General features: G+C 36.7%; 1 protein-coding gene across 9 annotated transcripts in view; it reads right to left on the minus strand.

Moving 5' to 3' along the window:
- The window catches only part of SUCO (SUN domain containing ossification factor), a 123,395-nt gene that overhangs the window by 10,406 nt on the left and 90,848 nt on the right, over positions 1-22,141 (minus strand). For all 9 annotated transcript variants that reach the window (XM_089299533.1, XM_070077348.2, XM_051857109.3 and 6 more), the window contains 3 exons: positions 21,172-21,276; positions 19,281-19,435; positions 18,755-18,846 (listed from right to left, as the gene is read on the minus strand). In XM_089299533.1, the coding sequence (XP_089155659.1) occupies positions 18,755-18,846; positions 19,281-19,435; positions 21,172-21,276 (352 nt within the window). The remainder of the gene's footprint in view (positions 1-18,754; positions 18,847-19,280; positions 19,436-21,171; positions 21,277-22,141) is intronic.

Consider the following 22,141-nt stretch of genomic DNA (forward strand, 5'->3'; position numbering starts at 1 on the left):
ACACAAACTTAGTAGATGGAAATAAATAGTTAAAATTAGACAATCAACAAAATTGAAACAAACAAAAAAAGATACAAAAGACCCGTGAAATGAAGAGCTATTTTTTGAAAAAAATGAACAAAATTGATATATCATTGGTCCAATTAACAAAAAAACAAAGAGAAAGGACCCAAATCAATAAAATCAGAGATGAAAAAAGAGATGTAACAATGGGTTCCACAGAAATAGTAAGAATCATCAGGAATTACTACAAGCAGTAATATGTCGACAATCTGGAAAATCTATTAGCAATGGATGTATTTCCAGACACATACAATCTACCATAATTGTCATGAATAAAAGAGAAAAATTAAACAGAACAATATCCAAAATGGAGACTGAATCAGTAAAAAAGACCCTCCCAATAAAGAAAAGCCCAGCACTGGATGGTTTTACTCCTGAGTTCTGCCAAACTTTGAAGAACTAATTTCAGTTCTTAAGTCAATCAAAACAGTTGAAAGGGGAAGATTCCTCCCAAACTCTTTTTAGGAGATGAGAATCATCTTAATTCCAAAACCAAAGAAACATACAACAACAAAAAAGAGACCTATACCCCTGACGATGCAAAAAAAAAACCTAAACAGACTAATAACCAAATCAGAGACTGAATCAGTAAAAGACCCACCTTATGAAGAAAAGCCCTGGTCCAGATGGCTTCATTGTTTAATTCAAAGAGAACTAATTCTAATTACTCATGCAAATCAATCAAAAAGGACGGAATCCTCCAAACTCCTTCTACGAAACTAAACCAGAAAAGATACTACAGAAAAAAATCCCTGATGGACACAAAAATCCTCAACAAAATATTAGCTAATCGAATCAAACAACACGAACCCAGGAAATCATTCACCAGGACCAAGTGGGATTTATCCCTGGTATGCAGGGATGGTTCAACATTTGCAAATCAATAAGTCACATTGACAAACTGAAGAACAAAAACCATATGATTATCACATATATACAAAGAGAGCATCTGATAAAATAGAACTCCCTTTCATATGAAAACCTTAAACAAATTGGGTTTGGAAGTAACATTCTTCACCACAATGAATGCAATTTATGACAAACCCACAGCCAGTTTCTTATTAAACAGGGAAAGATTGCAGGCATTCCCTTTAAGATCTAGAAGCAGATAAGGATGCCCACTCTCACCACTGCTATTCAATGTAGTCCTGGAAGTATTTGCCAGAGCCATTAGGCAACAAAAAGAAATCAAAGGGATACAAATTGGGAAGGAGGATGTCAAGCTATTCCTATTTGCAGATGACATGATCCTACCTATAGGAGATCCAGCAGATTCCACCAAGAGACTACTGGAACTCGTAAGAGTTTAGTAAAGTGGCAGGATATAAAATTAACACAAAAAATCAATAGCCTCTGTATACACAAACAATGCCATGGCTAAGAACTTTTATGATTAATCCTATTCACAATAACCACAAAAAAGATAAAATACCTTTGAATAAATTTAACCAAGGATATCAAAGATTTCTACAATAAAAATTACAAACAATAAAGAAATATAAGACACATAAAAAATGAAAAAATCTTCCATGCTCATGGATTGGAAGACTCAGTATGATCAAACTGTCCATACAACCGAAAGCATTTTACGATTCAATGTGATACCAATCAAAATATCAAGGACATTCTTATCAGATATAGAAAAAAATGATGCAAAAATTCATATGGAAACACAAGAGACCCCAAATAGCTAAAACAATAATAAACAACAAAAACAAACCTGGAGTTACCACAATACTAGACTCCAATACATATGATAGGGCAGTTACTATCAAAACAGCCTGGTACTGGTACAAATGATACATATGATAGGGCAGTTACAATCAAAACAGCCTGGTACCTGGTACAAAAACAGATAGAGAGACCAATGGAATAGAATAGAAACTCCAGAAATCAATCCATGCATGTACAACCAACTTATCTTTGACAATAGAGCTGAAATCAACCCTTGGAGAAAGGACAATCTCTTCAATAAATGGTGCTGGGAAAACTGGATCTTGGCATGCAGAGGTATGAAACAAGACAGCGACCTTACACCTTACACAAAAATCCACATAAAATGGATCAAAGATCTAAACCTATGACCCGATACCATCAAACTATTAGAGAACATTCGGTAAACTCTGCAAGACATTGGCACAGGCAAAGACTTCTTGGAAATGACCCCAGAAGCACAGGCGATCAAAGCCAAAATTGACAAGTGTGATTACATCAAGCTGAGAAGCTTTTACATTGCAAAAGAAACAAGTAGCAAAGTGAAGAGACAACTGGCAGAATGGGAGAAAATCCAGAATCCATAAAGAGCTCAAGAAATTCAACAACCACAAAACAAATAATCCAGTTAAGAAATGGGCAAAGGAATTGAACAGACATTTTTCATTTATTTTATTTATTTGACAGGTAGAGATATAGAGTTAGAGAAAGAGTGAGACAGAGAAAAAGTTTTGTATCAGCTGGTTAATTCCTCAAATGGCCACAATGGACGGAGCTGGGCCAATCCACTGCCAAAAGCCCAGAGCTGCTTCTGAGTCTCCCACAAGGGTGCAGGAGCCCAAGCACTTGGGCCATCTTCCACTGCTTTCCCATGCCATAAGCAGAGAGTGGATCAGAAAAGGAGCAGCAGGGACGCGAATCAGTGTCCAAACAGGATGCTGGCGCCACAAGCAGAGGCTTAGCCTACTACACGATAGTAGTGAACAGACATTTTTAGAGAGAGGAAATTCGAATGGCCAACAGACAAATGAAAAATGCTCAGGACCACTAGCCTGAAATACTATGAAGTTTCACCTCACCCCAGTTAGAATGGCTCTCATACAGAAATCAATAAACAACAAATGCTGATGAGGATGTGTCAAAGAAAGTACCCTAATCCACTGTTGCTGTGAATGTAAACTGGTACAGCCACTGTGGAAGTCAGTATGGAAATACATCAGAAATTTGAAACAGACCTGCCATAAACCCAGCCTTCCCACTCCTAGGAATTTACACAAATGAAATCAGCATATGAAACAGTGATCTGTACCCCCATGTTTATTGCAGCTCAATCCACAATAGCTAAGATATGGAATCAACCCAGATGTCCCATCAACTGAGGACTGGATAAAGAAATTATAGTATAGATACAATGTGAAGTACTATTCAATTGAAAAAAATGAAATACAACAGAAACAATATAAATGGAAACCATTATACTTAGTGAAATAAGCCAGTCTCAAAAAGACAAATACCGTATGTTTTCTGTGTTCTATGATAACGAATAGAGTACCTAAAAGGTTTAGGGGTCATTGTGGTCATCTGGAGAATGAACCAGTGGATAGAAGATACCACCCCTCTTCCTCCCTTTCTCCCTCCAACTCTCTCTCTAACTCTCTAACTATGTCTTTCAAATAAATAAAAATAAATCTTTACAAAGACAACTGGTTCTGGGAAAATTGGATCCATGCATGTAGAAATATGAAATAAGATACCTACCTTATACCTTATAAAAAAAATCAACTCAAAATGGATCAAGGGTCTGAATCTATGACCTGATACCTGACACTAGAGGAAAATATTGAAGAAACTCTGTGATGGACATTGACATAGACAAAGACTTCTTGGAAAAGACCCCAGAAGCACAGGCAATAAAGAAAAAACAGACAAATGGGATTACATCAAGCTAAGAAGCTTCTGCACTGCAAAGGAAACAACAGTTAAAGAGAGAATCACAAAAATGGGGGAAAACATTTGTAAACTATATAACTGATAAAGGATTAATATCTAGGATATACATAACAGGCTCAAGAAAATCAAGAGCAACAAAACAAATCATCCAGTTAAGGCAAGGGCAAGGAACACAAACAGGCAGTTTTCAAAGGATGAAATACAAATGGCCAACAGACACATGAGAAAATGTTCAGGATTACTAGGCATTATAGAAATGCGATTCAAAACCACAATGAATTTTCACCTCACCTCAGTCAGAATTGCCATCATACCTGGCCAGAGTTGTGGTATAGCAAGTAAAACTGTCACCAGTGATACTGGAATCCCATAAGGGCACCAGTTTGAGTCCTGGCTGCTCCACCTAAGATCCAGCTCCCTATTGATGGGCCTCGGAAAGCAGTGGGCAATATTCCACAACCTTGGGCCTCTACACCCATGTTGGAAACCCAGAAGCAACTCCTGGCTCCCAGCTTCAAGTCACCCAGCCCTGGCAGGTGCAGCCATTTGGGGAGTGAACCAGCCAATGGAAGATCACTCTCTCTCCTTCTGCCTCTCCCTCTCTGTAACTGTGCCTTTCAAGTAAACAAAAAACAAAAAACAAAAACAAAAAAAAAATCTTAAAAAAAAAAAAGAATTGCTATCATCTAAAAATCAAAAAGAATAAATACTGGCAAGGATGTGCAGAAAAAGGTACCAATCCACTGTTGGTGTGAATATGAACTAGTACAACCATCATGGAAGACAGTATGGAGATTCTTCAGACATCTGAAAATAGATCTACCATACAACCTAGTCATCCTACTCCTGGGAATTTTCCCAAGGGAAATGAAATCAGCATATTTGTACCCCCATGTTTAAGGCAGTCCAATTCACAATAGCTAAGATATAGACTCAACCCAGATATCCACCATCTGATGACTAGACAAAGAAATTGTGGTTTATGTATGTATACATGTGTATATATATATATATACACCCACCCACACACATACACACACACACACACACACACATATGGTGTGGAATACTACTCAGCTGTTAAAAAAAGAATGCAATCATCTTTTACAACAAATTGGATGCAACAAGAAACCATTATACTTAGTGAAATAAGCCAGTCCAAAAAAGACAAATACTATATGTTTTCCCTGATCTGTAGTAACTAACAGAGTACCTAAAAATGTAATGCATAGGAGTGAAATTGACAGTCTGAGGTTCAATGATTGTTTACAGCCCTTGCCTTTACAGTTGAGGAACATTTTTTTTTTCTTCTATGTGTTTAACTCTTTACTTAGTGGAGAGTTAATCTTATGAGTATAAAGTATACTGAAAGTAAATCATTATAAAAATTAAGAGAGAGAAGAGATTATGTAGGAGGAGGAAGGATGGAAGCATGGGTAGGAAGGAGGGTAGAGTAGGAAGTATCACTAAGTTCCTAAATCTGTATATATGAAATAGATCTCCCTCTCTCTCTGTAACTCTATCAAATAAATAAATAAAGAACAATGAAATCCTATCTTTTACAACAAAATGGATGTAACTAGAAACCACTATGAATAACAAAATAAGGCAGTCTCAAAAAGACAAATATTAGTTTTCTCTGACATGTGGAAGTTAATATAGAATATAAAAAATGTATAGGAATGAAACGACCATTTTGCAATATGATTGATTGCCTTTTAGTCCTTGTTCATACTCCCGTGAAACTGTGGTCTTCTTACTTTTTACTTGTTAAATATTATGATTAGTGGTGAATCGAGCCAGTGAATACAGAGTGGATTAAAATTACATCTTTATAAAAATTGATGAAGAGAAGGGAGTGATGAGGGAGACTGAGAGGGGAACAGGGCAGTGGGGAAAGTATGGTTCTCTTCTTGGAAATGTACCTACAGAATGCATAAAATCTGTTCTCTTTATATTAATAAAAACATTTTTTAAAATAGAGAAGAGAGAGGATTAGGATTATTTTGTTATTAAAAGGTATTCACACAACCTATGACGAGGTATAGTGTTATCTTAAAATGGACTTGGGCTAGTTCTTAACTCTAAGGGCAACTGATATACTAAAAAAGAAGATAAATGGAATCATATAACAGACTCAATTAAAACCACTAAAGGCATAAAAAGTATAGAAGACAAAAAAAAAAAAGAACAAAGAACACAAGTAACAAATGAAAAGCAGAAATAAATATGTAGCTATCAGCCTAACTATATGAATAATCATTTTAAACATCAAGTCTAACTATACTAGTTAAAAAAAATAACTGTCAAAAGAGATGAAAAAACTCAACTATATGTTATAAATAAGAAACCCACTGCAAATACAAAGATGTGCACAAGTTAAAAGTAAATGAATACAGAAAGACACACTAAGCTAATACAATCAAAAGAAAGCAGGAATGCTACATGAATTTCACAGACAGCAGACTTCAGATAAAGGAAAATTATCAGGGATACACAGGAGTATTACATAATGAAAAAGGGGTCAATACTCCAAAAAGACATGATGCCACTTTTATGTATGCACCTTAACCACAGAGCATCAAAATAATTGGAGCAAAAACTATTATATATGCAAAGAAAAATAGATGAATAGTTAAGACTTTAACATTCTATAATAAGAAATAGATTCAGCAGGCAGAGTGGATTAATAAGGACACAGTGGAACTCAAAAGCACCAAAATCTTCTGTATTTCTACACATAAGCAATAACCACATATACACACAAAATCAACTGAGATATATCAATGATTTTCCCAAATTGACTTGTAAAGCTAAAGTAATCTCAACCAAAAGCCTAATATTATTTTTTAATGGAACATTTAGTAGGTTGTTTAAAATTTACCTGGGAATGCAGAGAGCCAATAAGGCAGCAAATCTGAGATAACTGATATTCTGATAAAATTGTATATAGTAACCCTTGTCTAGCATCATACACAGAAAACCAATTACATGTTGATTTAAGATCTAAAAATTACACAAAATAAACATTTGAGAGAAAATACAGGAGGATATAGTTATCCATAAATTTGAAGTAAAAATTCAGTTTAAATAATAAAGAGCACCACCGTAAAAGAAAAAACATCCACAGATTTGATTATATTAAAATTAAGAGCTTCATCTCTTATTTAAAAGACTTCATATGAAAGAGAGTAAAAAGATAAATCTCACAATGAAATAAGACACCTGTAACATATTCAATCAACAAGCACAGGATCCAAATCTTTTTTAAACAGATCTGTAAACCAGTAAGTAAAATACAAACAGGAAAAAAGTATAGGAAAAATTTTCAAAGGCTTAGTAAAGCCAAATGATCAAAAGTTTAATAATAAAGATGCTTAACTTCTTTAATAAGTAAATTCAAATTATATCTTTAACAAAGTTAACAAGCATTTTAAAACTTGACAGTCTGGAGTATAAGCAAGAATATAGAGCAATAGCAACTCTCATAGTCTGGGTAGAAGCAAACATTGATAGGATCATTTTAGAAAAGTTTGCCATTATGTCTTAACTTTGGATAAGCACATGCTATGCCCCAGCAACTTCAAATAGAGGTAATATTCCTAGAGATACTCCCAGAAGAGTGGTTCAGATGCAAGCAAAGAAATGTTTGCAATTACTTCGGAGACAACAAACAGCAAGAGTGCCATTCATGTGCTACTTTTACACCAGGATATCATTTACATGAAAGTTAATTTTCTAATTACATAGGAATGTTTTTGTATTTCTCTTACATTACAAAAAAAAAAAAATGTTTCAAAACCAAAACAATTTTATTCCATTTGGTTGGTCAACAAAAGAAAGAGCTGAAAATCATCAAGGCACAAATTGAGGAGACAGAAAGGACACAAAGAGAAGACTTAATGCTACTACCTGGATCATATAAATCCACACAATGTCAAATGTTTATTAGACAACGAATTACATAATCTGCCAATTCCATATAAATACATATCAATTTTATACAAGGCACTAAGCTTAATAATAAAAATGATACATTACAACTGATGCCACAGAAATAAAAAAGAATTACAAGAATAATTATGCCCCAACAAATTTGATAAATTCCTAGAAAAATGGATGAATACCTAAAAACATATAACCTATCTAACTGAATTCTGAAGAAACAGAAAATCTGAACAGACTAATAACATGGAGACTGAATCAGTAATTGAAAATTTCTTAACAAAGAGAAACCCTGTATCAGATGGCGTAATCAGAGAATTCTAATGAACATTTAAGAAGTAACAAAACTTCTCCTAAAATTTTTATAAACAAACTGCAGAGAAGGAACACTTCCAATCTCATCTTACAAGGTCAGCATTATCCTGGTATAAAAGGCAAAGGTAGTGCCAGAGAAACTATAGACCAATATCCATTATGAACACACAAAATCTTCAACAAAATATGAGTAAACCAAATTCAACATCACAGCATGTTAAAAGGACTATACACCATGACCAAATAGGATTTATTCTTGGAATACAAAAATGGTTCAACATATGAAAATAAATCAATACATCACATTAACAGAATGAAGGACAAAACTACATGATTACCTCAATTGATAATAGAAAAGGTCTTTGACAAGATTCAACATCTTTACATGATGAGTAAAAAAATCAATTAGTAATAAAGTGAAACTACTTCAACATAATAAAGACCATTTTTGGGGGCCAGTGCTATGGCATAGATGGTAAAGCCACAGCCTGCCGTGCTGGCATCCCGGTGCCAGTTTAAGACATGGCTGCTCCAATTCCAATCCAGCTCTCTGCTATGGCCTGAGAAAGCAGTAGAAGATGGCCCAAGTGCTCAGCCCCCTGCACCCAGGTAGGAGACCTGGAAGAAGTTCCTGTCTCCTGGCTTCAGATCGGCCCAGCTCTGGCCATAGAGGCCATTTAGGGAATGAACCAGGAGGTGGAAGACCTCTTTCTCTCTGTCTGCCTCTGTGTAACTATGCCTTTCAAATAAATAAATAAATCTTTTTTTTTTAACTTTTATTTAATGAATATAGATTTCCAAAGTACAGCTTATGGATTACATTGGCTTCCCCACCCCACCCCACCACCCCAGTGATTTCCCTCTCACCCGCAACCCTCCCCTTTCCCGCTCTCTCTCCCCTTCCATTCATACCAAGATTCATTTTCAATTTTCTATATATACAGAAGATCAGTTTAGTATACATTAAGTAAAGATTTCAACAGTTTGCACCCACATTTTCAGAAACACAAAGTGAAATATACTGTTTGAGTACTCGTTATAGCATTAGATCTCAATGTACAGCACATTAAGGACAGAGATCCTACATGAGGAGTAAGTGCACAGTGACTCCTGTTGTTGACTTTACCAATTGACACTCCTGTTTATGGCATCAGTAATCTCCCTATGCTCCAGTCATGAGTTTCCAAGGCTATGGAAGCCTTTTGAGTTCTCCGACTCTTATCTTATTTAGACAAGGTCATAGTCAAAGTGGAAGTTCTCTCCTCCCTTCAGAGAAAGGTACCTCCTTCTTTGAAGACCTGTTCTTTCCACTGGGATCTCACTCACAGAGATCTTTTTGCCAGAGTGTCTTGGCTTTCCATGCCTGAAATACTCTCATGGGCTTTTCAGCCAGATCCGAATGCCTTTAGGGCTGATTCTGAGGCCAGAGTGCTGTTTAGGACATCTGCCATTCTATGAGTCTGCTGTGTATCTCGCTTCCCATGTTGGATAGCTCTCCCCCTTATTTATTCTATCGGTTAGTATTAGCAGGTACTAGACTTGTTTATGTGCTCCCTTTGGTTCTTAGTCCTTTCATTATGATCAATTGTGAACTGAAATTGATCACTTGGACTAGTGAGATGGCATTGGTACATGCCACCTTGATGGGATTGAATTGGAATCCCCTGGTATGTTTCTAACTCTACCATTTGGGGCAAGTCAGCTTGAGCATCTCTTGTACATCTCTTCCCGCTCTTATTCCCACTCTTATATTTAACAGGGATCACATTTCAGTTAAATTTTAACACTTAAGAATAACTGTGTATTAATTACAGAATTAAACCAGTAGTATTAAGTAGAACAGACAAAAAAAATACTAAGAGGGATAATGTATTAAGTTTTTCATTAACAGTCAGGGCTATGCTGATCAAGTCACCTTTACTCATAGTGTCCACTTCACTTCAACAGGTTTCCTTTTTGGTGTTCAGTCAGTTGTCACCGATCAGGGAGAACATATGATATCTGACCCTTTGGGACTGGCTTATTTCACTCAGCATGATGTGTTCCAGATTCCTCCATTTTGTTGCAAATGACTGGATTTCATTGTTTTTGACTGCGGTATAGTATTCTAAAGAGTACATATCCCATAATTTCTTTATCCAGTCTACCGTTGATGGGCATTTAGGTTGGTTCCAGGTCTTGGATATTGTAAATAGAGCTGCAATAAACATTAGGGTGCAGACCGCTTTTTTGTTTGCCAATTTAAATTCCTTTGGGTAAATTCCAAGGAGTGGGATGGCTGGGTCGAACGGTAGGGTTATATTCAGGTTTCTGAGGAATCTCCAGACTGACTTCCATAGTGGCTTGACCAATTTGCATTCCCACCAACAGTGGGTTAGTGTCCCTTTTTCCCCACATCCTCGCCAGCATCTGTTGTTGGTAGATTTCTGTATGTGAGCCATTCTAACCGGGGTGAGGTGAAACCTCATTGTGGTTTTGATTTGCATTTCCCTGATTGCTAGTGACCTTGAACATTTTTTCATGTGCCTGTTGGCCATTTGGATTTCCTCTTTTGAAAAATGTCTATTGAGGTCCTTGGCCCATCTCATAAGTGGGTTGTTTGTTTTGTTTTTGTGGAGTTTCTTGATCTCTTTGTAGATTCTGGTTATTAACCCTTTATCTGTTGCAGAGTTTGCAAATATTTTTTCCCATTCTGTCAGTTGTCTCTTCATTTTCCTAACTGTTTCTTTTGCAGTACAGAAACTTCCCAATTTGATGCAATCCCAATAGTTGATTTTGGCTTTGACTGCCTGTGCCTCCCGGGTCATTTCCAGAAACTCTTTGCCTGTGCCAATATCTTGAAGGGTTACTCCAATGTTCTCTAATAACTTCATGGTGTCTCGTAGATTTAGTCTTTAATCCATGGTGAGTGGATTTTTGTGTAAGGCTTAAGGTAGGGGTCTTGCTTCATGCTTCTGCACATGGAAATCCAGTTTTCCCAGGACCATTTATTGAACAGACTGTCCTTGCTCCAGGAATTGGTTTTAGATCCTTGATCAAATATAAGTTGGCTGTAGATGTTTGGGTTGATATCTGGTGTTTCAATTCTGTTCCATTGGTCTATCCATCTGTTTCTGTACCAGTACCATGCTGTTTTGATTACAACTGCCCTGCATATGTCCTGAAATCTGGTATTGTGATGCCTCCGGCTTTGTTTTTGTTGTACAAGATTGCTTTAGCTATTCGAGGTCTCTTGTGCCTCCATATGAATTTCAGCATCATTATTTTCTAGATCTGAGAAGAATGTCTTTGGTATCTTGATGGAGATTGCATTGAATCTATAAATTGCTTTTGGGAGAATGGACATTTTGATGATGTTGATTCTTCCAATCCATGAGCATGGCAGATTTTTATGATTTTTGGTATCCTCTTCTATTTCTTTCTTTAAGATTTTGTAATTCTCATCGTAGAGATCTTCAACGTCCTTGGTTAAGTTTATTCCAAGGTATTTGATTGTTTTTGTAGCTATTGTGAATGGGATTGATCTTAGCAGTTCTTTCTCAGCCATGGCATTGCTTGTGTATACAAAGGCTGTTGATTTTTGTGCATTGATTTTATATCCTGCCACTTTGCCAAATCCTCTATGAGTTCCAATAGTCTCTTAGTAGAGTTCTTTGGATCCTCTAAGTAAAGAATCATATCGTCTGCAAAGAGGGATAGTTTGACTTCTTCCTTCTCAATCTGTATTCCTTTAATTTCTTTTTCTTGTCTGATGGCTCTGACTAAAACTTCCAGAACTATGTTAAATAGCAGTGGTGAGAGTGGGCATCCCTGTCTGGTACCAGATCTCAGCGGAAATGCTTCCAACTTTTCCCCATTCAATAGGATGCTTGTCGTGGGTTTTTCATAAATTGTTTTGATGATATTGAAGAATGTTCCTTCTATACCCAATTTGCTTAGAGTTTTCATCATGAAAGGGTGTTGAATTTTATCAAATGCTTTCTCTGCATCTGTTGAGATAAGCATATGGTTTTTCTTCTGCAGTCTGTTAATGTGGTGAATCACATTGATTGATTTGCGAATGTTGAACCATCCCTGCATATGAGGGATGAATCCCACTTGGTCTGGGTGGATGAATTTTCTGATGTGTTGTTGTATTCTATTGGCCAGAATTTTATTGAGGATTTTTGCGTCTATGTTCACCAGGGATATTGTTCTATAATTTTCTTTCAGTGCTGCATCTTTCTCTGGCTTAGGGATTAAGTTGATGCTGGCTTCATAGAAAGAATTTGGGAGGATTCCATCTTTTTCGATTGTTCTGAATAGTTTGAGAAGAAATGGAATTAGTTCTTCTTTAAATGTCTGTTAGAATTCAGTAGTGAATCCATCTGGTCCTGGGCTTTTCTTTGTGGGGAGGGCCTTTATTACTGTTTCAATTTCTGTTTCAGTTATGGGTCTGTTTAGGTTTTCTATGTCTTCATGGTTCAATTTTGGTAGATTGCATGTGTCCAGGAATCTATCCATTTCTGATAGATTTTCCTGTTTGCTGGCATACAGGTCCTTGTAATAATTTCTGATGATTTTTTATTTCTGTGGTGTCTGTTGTTACGTTTCCTTTTTCATCTCTGATTTTATTGATTTGGGTCTTTTCTTTTTTTAGTTAGTTGGGCCAATGGGGTGTCAATTTTGTTTATTTTTTCAAAAAACCAGCTTCTCGCTTGGCTGATTTTTTGTAATTTTTTTTGGATTCAATCCTGTTAATTTCTTCTCTGGTTTTAAATATTTCTCTTCTCCTACTAGATTTGGGTCTGGTTTGCTGCAGTTTTTCTAGGTCCTTGAGATGTGCTGAAAGCTCATTTATTTGGTACCTTTCCAATTTCTTGATATAGGCACCTATTGCTATAAACTTGCCTCTCAATACTGCTTTTGCCATATCCCATAAGTTTTGATATGTTGTGTTGTTATCCTCATTTACTTCAAGAAAGTTTCTGATTTCTCTTTTGATTTCTTGAATGACCCAGTGTTCATTCAGGAGCATGTTGTTCAGTCTCCATGTGATTGCATACTTTCTAGGGTTTCCTGAGTTGCTAATTTCCAGCTTCATTCCGCTGTGGTCTGAGAAGCTGCATGGTATGATTCTAATTCTTTTAAATTTGCTGAGACTTGCTTTATGGCCTAGTATGTGATCAATCCTAGAGAAGGTTCCATGCACTGCTGAGAAGAATGTAAAGTCTTTAGATGTAGGATTGAAAGTTCTGTAGATATCTGTTAGATCCATTTGGGCAATAGTGTCAATTAAATCTGCTGTTTCCTTGTTGGTCTTCTGTCCGGATGATCTGTCTATTTCTGAGAGTGGAGTATTGAAGTCCCCCACTACTATTGTATTGGAATCTAAGTCTCCCTTTAAGTCCCTTAACATATCTTTTAAACAGACCAGTGCCCTGTAATTAGGTGCATATACATTTATAATAGTTACATCTTCCTGTTGAATTGAACCCTTAATCATTATATAGTGCCCCTCTTTGTCTCTCTTAACAGTTTTTGTATTAAAGTTTATTTTGTCTGATATTAATATGGCTACACCTGCTTTTTTTTGGTTTCTGTTGGCATGGAATATCTTTTTCCAACCTTTCACTTTCAGTCTGCATGCATCTTTGTTAGAGAGATGTGTTTCTTGTAGGCAACAAATAGTTGGGTGTTGTTCCTTAAGCCAGTCAGCCAATCGGTGTCTTTTAACTGAAGAGATAAGACCATTAATGTTTAATGTGACTATTGATATGTAGTGACTTTGCCCTGCCATTTTCCCGGAGATATTTTCTAGTATATGCTTTGAGCTTCCCATGCTCTTTTACTGGTAGGTTTTCTTCCTTTACCTTCTTTCATATTGATGGCTGTGTTTCTGTGTTTCTGAGTGTAGCACATCTTTAAGTATCTTTTGCAGGGCCGGACGAGTGGCCGCAAAGTCTTTCAATTTCTGTTTGCTATGAAAGGTCTTTATTTCACCTTCATTCACAAATGAGAGCTTAGCAGGATATAATATTCTGGGCTGGCAATTTTTCTCTCTTAGCACCTGTGCTATGTCTCGCCATTCCCTCCTAGCCTGTAGTGTTTCTGATGAGAAGTCTGCTGTGAGTCTCATTGGAGATCCTCTGAGAGTAATCTGACCTTTCTCTCTTGCACATTTTAGGATCTTTTCTTTGTGTTTCACTGTGGTGAGTTTAATTACCACGTGTCGTGGTGAGGATCTCTTTTGGTCATGTTTATTGGGGGGTTCTATGAGCTTCCTGTACTAGGATGTCTCTGTCCTTCTCCAAACCTGGAAAGTTCTCTGCTAGTTTCACACTAAAAAGGCCTTCTAATCCTTTCTCTCTCTCCATGCATTCAGGAACTCCTAGAACCCGAATGTTGGTTTTTTTTAATAGTATCCTGTAGATTCCCAACAGTATTTTTAGATTTCTAATTTCCTCTTCTTTTCTTTGGTTTGACTGTATGTTTTTCTGTGCTCTGTCTTCTAAGTCCAATATTCTCTCTTCTGTTTAACTGACTCTGTTTTTTAGACTTTCTAATGTGTTTGTCATTTGATCTATTGAGCTCTTCAATTCCTTTTGATTTCTCTTCACTATCACACTTTCCTGTTCTACTAGTTTCTGCGTTTCATCTTCCTTAAAATTTCATTTTCATGAGAGAGATTTTCAATCCTGTCCAATAAGGATTTCTATAGTTCAAGGATTTGCTTTTGAAAACTTCTAAATGTTCTTATCATAAATTTTTTGAAATCCGTATCTTGCATTTCTTCTATCTCATCATCTTCATAATCTTGACTTCAGGTGTTTTGTTTATTTGGAGGTGTCATAGTGTCATCGTTGATCTTGTTCCCTCGATTTTTGTGTTTGTTGCTTGGCATAGTTAATTCTTCTTCCCTCACTGTGTGTTTTTTTTAATTTTTAATTTTTTTTATTTTATACTATGTCTGTGTTAAGTGGACTGCCTGCTGTTGGAAGAGCCTTGGAGGCTTGAGATGGGTGTGGCCTGAGAGCTCTGCTTGGTTCTTCCGGGTTACGGGTGTGCAAAGGTGACACCCTTGGGTTATGCATGGTAAATCTCTATTTATTTATTTATTTATTTATTCAGGAGGTAAGTAATATCGCACGGCTGAGTTTAGCTTCAGATCTCTGGCTTCTACCCAAAGAGTCTGTGCCGGTTTAGTTTCTGCTGCAGACTCCCACTGGGTTAGGCTACTGAATTGTAGCCTTAGCTCTCCCCTTTGTTATGTATATCCCGAGTGGGGCCTGCTCTTTGTCTTTTGCTGGCTTTTGCAAGGTTGGCGGAGAGAGAGAAACTTGTTTGTACCAGTACCCCCCAACACCTTTTTTTTTCTTTTTTTTTTTTCCTTCTCTCCTGTAGTCAGTCTGGTGAACTTTCCCGCCTCAAAGCCCGCTTCCCTCTAGATTCTGTCTGCCGATTCCCCGTCAATATCTCCGGTTACTGAGCTCACCTCCCCTTCCAGCGCCGATGTGTGGACTCGGAGCCCTAGGCGTCCCTGCTCTCCCCGCTGGTCGTCTGTGTCACATCCACTCCCCTTCCCGCACTGACGCGCAGACCCTGCGGCTCCCGCGGCTTGGCTTCTGCGCGGTGGGCAACCTTGCTCTCCCAGTAGGTCCTCCGAGTCACAGCCACTAGATCCAGAAGAGTTTCCTCTGCAATTTTTTCCTGATCCTTTTTCTGAGGCTACCGTAACTCCACTTTTATTAAACTAAATTTTCCCAGACTATTGGTGCGTGGCCTCACTATTCCACCATCTTGGCTCCGCCCCCATAAATAAATCTTTAAAAAAAAAACCACAACGACCATTTTTGAAAAGCCCATAGCTAACATCATGCTCAGCAGTGAAGATGCAAAGGTTTTCCTCAAGATCAAGAACACACCAGGGATGCCTGTCCTCCCATGACACTTCTATTCAACAAAGCATTAGAAGTCCTTGTCAAATAAATTAGGAAAGAAAAAGAAGTAAAAAGTGTATAATTGGAAATCCTGTCCCCTTAACATAACTGGAATGAACCTTATAGACACTATGCTAAGTACACTAACCACAGAAAAATAAATATTGTATCATTAGATTTACATGCAGTATCTAAAGCCGTTACATTTACAGAACAGAAAACAGAAGAGTGATTACCATGGACTAAAGGAGGGGAGAAGGGGAATTGTTTAATGGGCATATGGTTTCAGATTTGCCATATAAAAATGTTCTGGAGATTTATCTATTTTAAAACAATGTGAAAAACTAAATATTAATGATCTACACATTTACAAATGGTTAAGATGATAATTTTATGTTATGACCTTTTTTACTGTAATGTTAAAGAAAGAAATGAAGACACTCTGTTTTCACTTAGGAGCTTGAAACTCTAAATAGAGCAAGTATAAGAAGGATAAAATTATAGAAGATTTAATTTAAACAGAAAAAACAAGTTTAACTAATGGACAGAATCAGGTTTAAAGTCAATCTCCTACTGGGAAGCGAGATACACAGCAGACTCATAGAATGGCAGATGTCCTAAACAGCACTCTGGCCTCAGAATCAGCCCTTAAGGCATGCGGATCCGGCTGAAAAGCCCATGAGAGTATTTCAGGCATGGAAAGCCAAGACACTCTGGCAAAAAAAAAAAGACCTAAATGGAAGACCTCCGCGAGTGAGATCCCAATGGAAAGAACAGGTCTTCAAAGAAGGAGGTACCTTTCTCTGAAGGGAGGAGAGAACTTCCACTCTGACTACAACCTTGCCTAAATATGATCAGAGTCGGTGAACTCAAAAGGCTTCCATAGCCTTGGAAACTCATGACAAGGGCCTAGGGTGATTACTGATGCCATAAACAGGAGTGTCAATTTGTAAAGTCAACAACAGGAGTCACTGTGCACTTACTCCTCATGTAGAATCTCTGTCCTTAATGTGCTATACATTGTGATTTAATGCTATAACTAGTACTCATAGTATTTTTCACTTTGTGTTTCTATGTGGGTGCAAACTGTTGAAATCTTTACTTAATACATGCTAAACTGATCTTCTGTATATAAAGAGAATTGAAAATGAATCGATGTGAATGGAAGGGGAGAGGGAGCGGGAAAGGGGAGGGTTGCGGGTGGGAGGGAAGCCATTGTAACCCATAAGCTGTGTTTTGGAAATTTATATTCATTAAATAAAAGTTCAAAAATAAATAAATAAATAAACCAAGATAACACATCTTTTTAAAACAGAAATAATTCTATTACTAGGTGCAAAGGCTACTCTATTTGGCCTTAAGGAGTCTGATAGAGAAGAGAAACAACAAAGAATCATAATTTCACTTAATATACGATAAAACCAAAAATTTCAAGAAGGTAAAATATTTGTTAACTGCATGAATAGAGATCAAATAAGGAATGCATATATGCTTACCAGAATGGCTAATAGGTCAAAACTACTAAATGTTAACTAGGATGTGAAACAAGTAGAACTCTCACACACATGATAGGAGAAAAATTCATGACTTCCTGGAAAACTATGTGGCAGCATTCATTAAAGCTAACACACATATATGTTGTGATCTCAATATTATTGCCAGGTGTATACCCAACTAAAATTCATATATATGCTCACCCAAATACAGTAATATAGTAATAGGGTCAAAATAAAAATAATCTAAGTGTAAATGAATAATATTTGGTATATCTGTAAAATGGATTACTATATAGGAATGAGAATAAAGAAACAATAACACTCAATGACATGGTGAATCTCATAATACTTTGAAGTCAGAATACTGACCCATGTGTTGGATAATGTTCTTCTCCATTTCAGCTTTGTTTATATATGTGTGTGATCAGTTTGTGAAAATTCCTGAAGCTTTACATATGATAATTACATTTTCTTATATGTAGTATTTCAACTAAAATTTGTTATAAAAGTCTATCAACCATGAAAAGAAAAAAAGCAGGAAAGAAGAAGAGATTCATCATCCCTAAGAAAAACAAACATGTCTGGGTTAAGTCTGGAAAGCTTTAAGGTAACAACAAACCAGTGAAGTGCAAGAATGATCACTTGAATGATTTAATCCCCAGAAGCATGCTGCTCAGTTACAAAATTCTAAAGAACAGAACAACAGCAAATAATTAACAAAACACTCCTAATTAAAACACATATTTCATTTGGCTACTTTAATATTGCTATGAAGACAAACTTCTAGGTCTCTTAATAAGCACTAATTTTAAGAATATTGAAACAGGAAAATAGTCACTCAGTTTACACTCAATTTAAATGCTAGGTATTGAGCATTAGACAATGAAACCTCATCAGAGTTTGAGGCTATAAAAGACAAAGACCAGATTTTTACTCAGAAGGTGCCTCACAATCCTGCACTAGAGACAAAAGAGATCCTACCTGTACAAGAAGAGGCAGATAAGCACAGGGTGCTATGGGAGCACATTCGGGTTTTCCATACCTGTTGAACTTTCTCAAACATCCCTTTCTAAAAAGAAATACTTCTAAACAGGAACATGTGCAGATAAAGCTACTAACTGCTAATTAAATGAACTAATGAACCCTTACCACCTTCTGGGCTTTTTGAAACACAGATGTGAAAGTGATAAACTGATTCTGACAGCACAAACATAAAGGTTACTCGTATCCATTTTTTACTCCAGATAGTCATCAACACAACCTTGACATTATACTTCTGCCAGAAGTAAGCTAGTTTCATGTTTATACACACACACACCCACACCCACATACTTATATAAAAGAAAAAACTACCTTCTTTGCCAGTTAACTGTAGAGACTTGGATCTGATGAGTGGGAATGAAGTTCTTCTTTTCAAACTCATATCATCATAGGAAGAAAAACACCTAATATATCAAGAAAAATTAGTATTTGGCAGAATTAGTAAACTATATATAATTTACTCTTTAGTTAAGGCTAAGTGGAGGGAGGCTACTAAGATCTATGAAAACCACATCAGATTAACTATAAATTAACACTTGAGTTACAAAAAATGTTTTAAAAATTTGTCTAAAAGGTACTACGTTAATAGCTACTCTATTTCTAATTTCACATTTCAGCATATTTCTCACCCAAAACATTTCAAAGGGTTTTATACACCTACTACTAGCATTTTCTTTGTTATAGGATTATTTCACTATTTGCAATAGCTTTTAACATTTTGATTTCAAAATAACCATACAAACAAAGGAATTATATAAGTGTCCCTTTATTTGCTCAAACTTGTCAAAGATATACAAAGTATAGTAGAAAAAATCATAAAACATAATGCTGATATTACCTTTTAGGGCTTGGATACTGATTACTTTTAGGAAGTTTTGAAATATAATCGCCGTCAAATTGTGAAGTGTTTCGACAACGCTGCATACAAAGCATCAGTCCCAAGACAACACAGAGAACCAAAGATATGACAAGATAGCTCTGTCGATCTGAAACCTGAGAACAGTTAAATAATAAATTCTACTAAGAAAAATATAGGTATCTTAACCAAAAGGAAAATCATTTTAAACATTTTTCAGTAAGCTTCAAAACCATATATGCCTATTAACATGCTCTATGAAAATAAACTATTGAAGTAATGTTTTTCTTTTTCCTCTAATTCTCTGAAAACATTTAAACCTATGGAAAAATTTAAAATAGCAGAATGGAAACATCTGTGACATACATTGACATTAACCATTTGTTAACAATTTGTCACATTTGCATTACCTCTTCCCCAGGGGCAAAAATAAACTGTGCATTCTTCCAGTCTTTCCCTTCTTATAAAACTGAACCACAATCAACATTAATTAAACAAAAGATCTGGAGATATTTTTAATGCTTTATCCCCACACACCCAAACTTTCTTCAAGTCTTACTCTTTCCACCTCTTAAATATCTCCTGTATCCAACAACCTTACATTATTTTTCACTTAGAAAATCCTATTCCAGGATCCTCTCACTGAGGTTACTGCAATAACCTAAATGGTTTCCTCCCTGCTTTTGTTCTTGCTAGTCCCCCATCATGCAACTCTCCACAAAGCAACAAGAGGAAACTTCAGTTTAAGTATTATTGAGGTGATGCATATCATTTCACTATTTTCTAATGATCTGCAATAATTAGAATAAAATTCCAGGGCCAACGCCACGGCTCGCTTGGTTAATCCACCGCCTGCGGCGCCGGCATCCCATATGGGCACCCGGTTCTAGTCTTGGTTGCTCCTCTTCCAGTCCAGATCTCTGCTGTGACCTGGGAAGGCAGTGGAGAATGGCCCAAGTGCTAGGGCCCCTACATCTGCATGGGAGACCAGGAGGAAGCACCTGGCTCATGGCTTCGGATCAGTGCAACGCCAGCTGTGGCAGCCACTTGGGGAATGAACCATCGGAAAGGAAGACCTTTCTCTCTGTCTCTCTCTCTCTCACTGTCTATAACTCTACCTGTCAAATAAATAAATAAATAAATAAGAATAAAATTCAAACCCTACATTGCCCACAAAGCCTTATCTGAGTAGGCCCTTCCAATATCATCAACCCTCCAGGCCCATAAGTTTTCTTTCTGTCCTCAAATATATCACAGTTTCTAATCTTGGGTCCTCTGCTTTAGTTCTGCTAGTAATAGGTTTGTTCCCATCACAGGTAGCGTGGGTGATAACTCCAGTTGAGCACTCAGTTCTAATGCCACCTTCTCAAATATCACCACCACCCTAAATGCAATATTTCATTGTCTTCACAGCACTGTAACTAGGAAAGGTTGTCATGCGTTTATTTATTTATCATATGTATTCATTCCATTCCTCCCCAGAATGAAAACTCTGTAAGGCCAAAGACTCTTCACTATTGATCCTCCAACCTAGGACTGTATGAGTTTATGGCTTACATATTGGTTACTAAATAAATACTTGTTGAATTACTTTAATTTTTGCAGCTTGGCAACTTTATAAGACTTTACAACTGAAAATAAGAATTTTTTGTTAGTAGCAATGTTTGAAAAAGGCCTGCCAGAACAGCCTTATGGCTGTTTATAGGTAAGATATAAATTATAAAATGCTATATTTTAGTATCCTCAAAAGTTTTCTATAAATGATAATTTTGTTTGGTTAAAGGTTTTAGGTCCCAGCTACATTGTAATAAGCCTGTTATATGACATCCTCCACATGTGCACTGTGTCTTACAATACCAGTAGTAACAATTACCTCCCGCTTTAACTCTGCTACTGTTACTGATAAGTTTGAAACAAGCTGTGTCATGTTGGTCAGCTGTGCTTGTAGCAACTGGATGGCTTCAGTTTGCCGTTGATCCTACAATAAAGGATTAAGAATTATTTTCCTTTGTATTTTACCTGTACAGTAACTATATTATCAATTCAAGTAAAATAATCTGGAAAAATCATATAGTTCTTTCCTCCCAAAAGCAAAAAACGTAATAGGAAGTGCTTCATGAATAAATATATAAATTTTGGCCAGGTAAAAAGCAAATAAAATATTTCAAGTTCTCGGTTCAACAATCTCTTAAAACTTTACTCTAAATCTAAGCTTTTAGATTAAAAAAAGATGGGGATGGCGTTGTAGAGTAATTAGTTAAGCTGTCATCCCTGACAAAGGCATCCCACACTGGCGCTGGTTTGAGCCTGGCTGCCTCATTTGATCTAGCTTCCTGCCAACGCACCTGGGAAAAGTAGCAGAGGATGGCCAAAGTCCTTGGGACCCTGCACCCACATGGGAGACCAGGATGAAGCTCCTGTCTCCTGACTATGGCTTGGCCCTGCCCCGGCCATTGTGGCCATTATGAGAGTGAACGAGCATATGGAAGATCTTTCTCTCTTTCTGTAACTCTTTCAAGTTAATAAAATAGATCTTTCTAAAAAAAAAAAAAAGTTTTAAGTTTCAGCTATTTACATGTGTATTTGGGAGGGGAAAATATAGAAAAGTGTATCAAAAGGTTTCACTTACTTCTCTGTGATCCACTATAGTACTTTCTATCCTACTTCATCATTTTAAAGTGCTAAATTCAACTCATTAAGTTCTTTGTTTTGAAATCTGATTCACGGGACCAGCGCTGTGGTGGAGTGGCTAAAGCCAGTGCCTGCAGTGCCGGCACCCCATATGGGCTCCAGTTAATAGTCATGGATGCTCCACTTCCGATCCACCTCTCAGCTATGGCCCA

Source organism: Oryctolagus cuniculus, chromosome 7 (genome assembly GCF_051225735.1).
Source record: "Oryctolagus cuniculus isolate XC-2025 breed Fujian yellow rabbit chromosome 7, ASM5122573v1, whole genome shotgun sequence".
NCBI lineage: Eukaryota > Metazoa > Chordata > Mammalia > Lagomorpha > Leporidae > Oryctolagus > Oryctolagus cuniculus.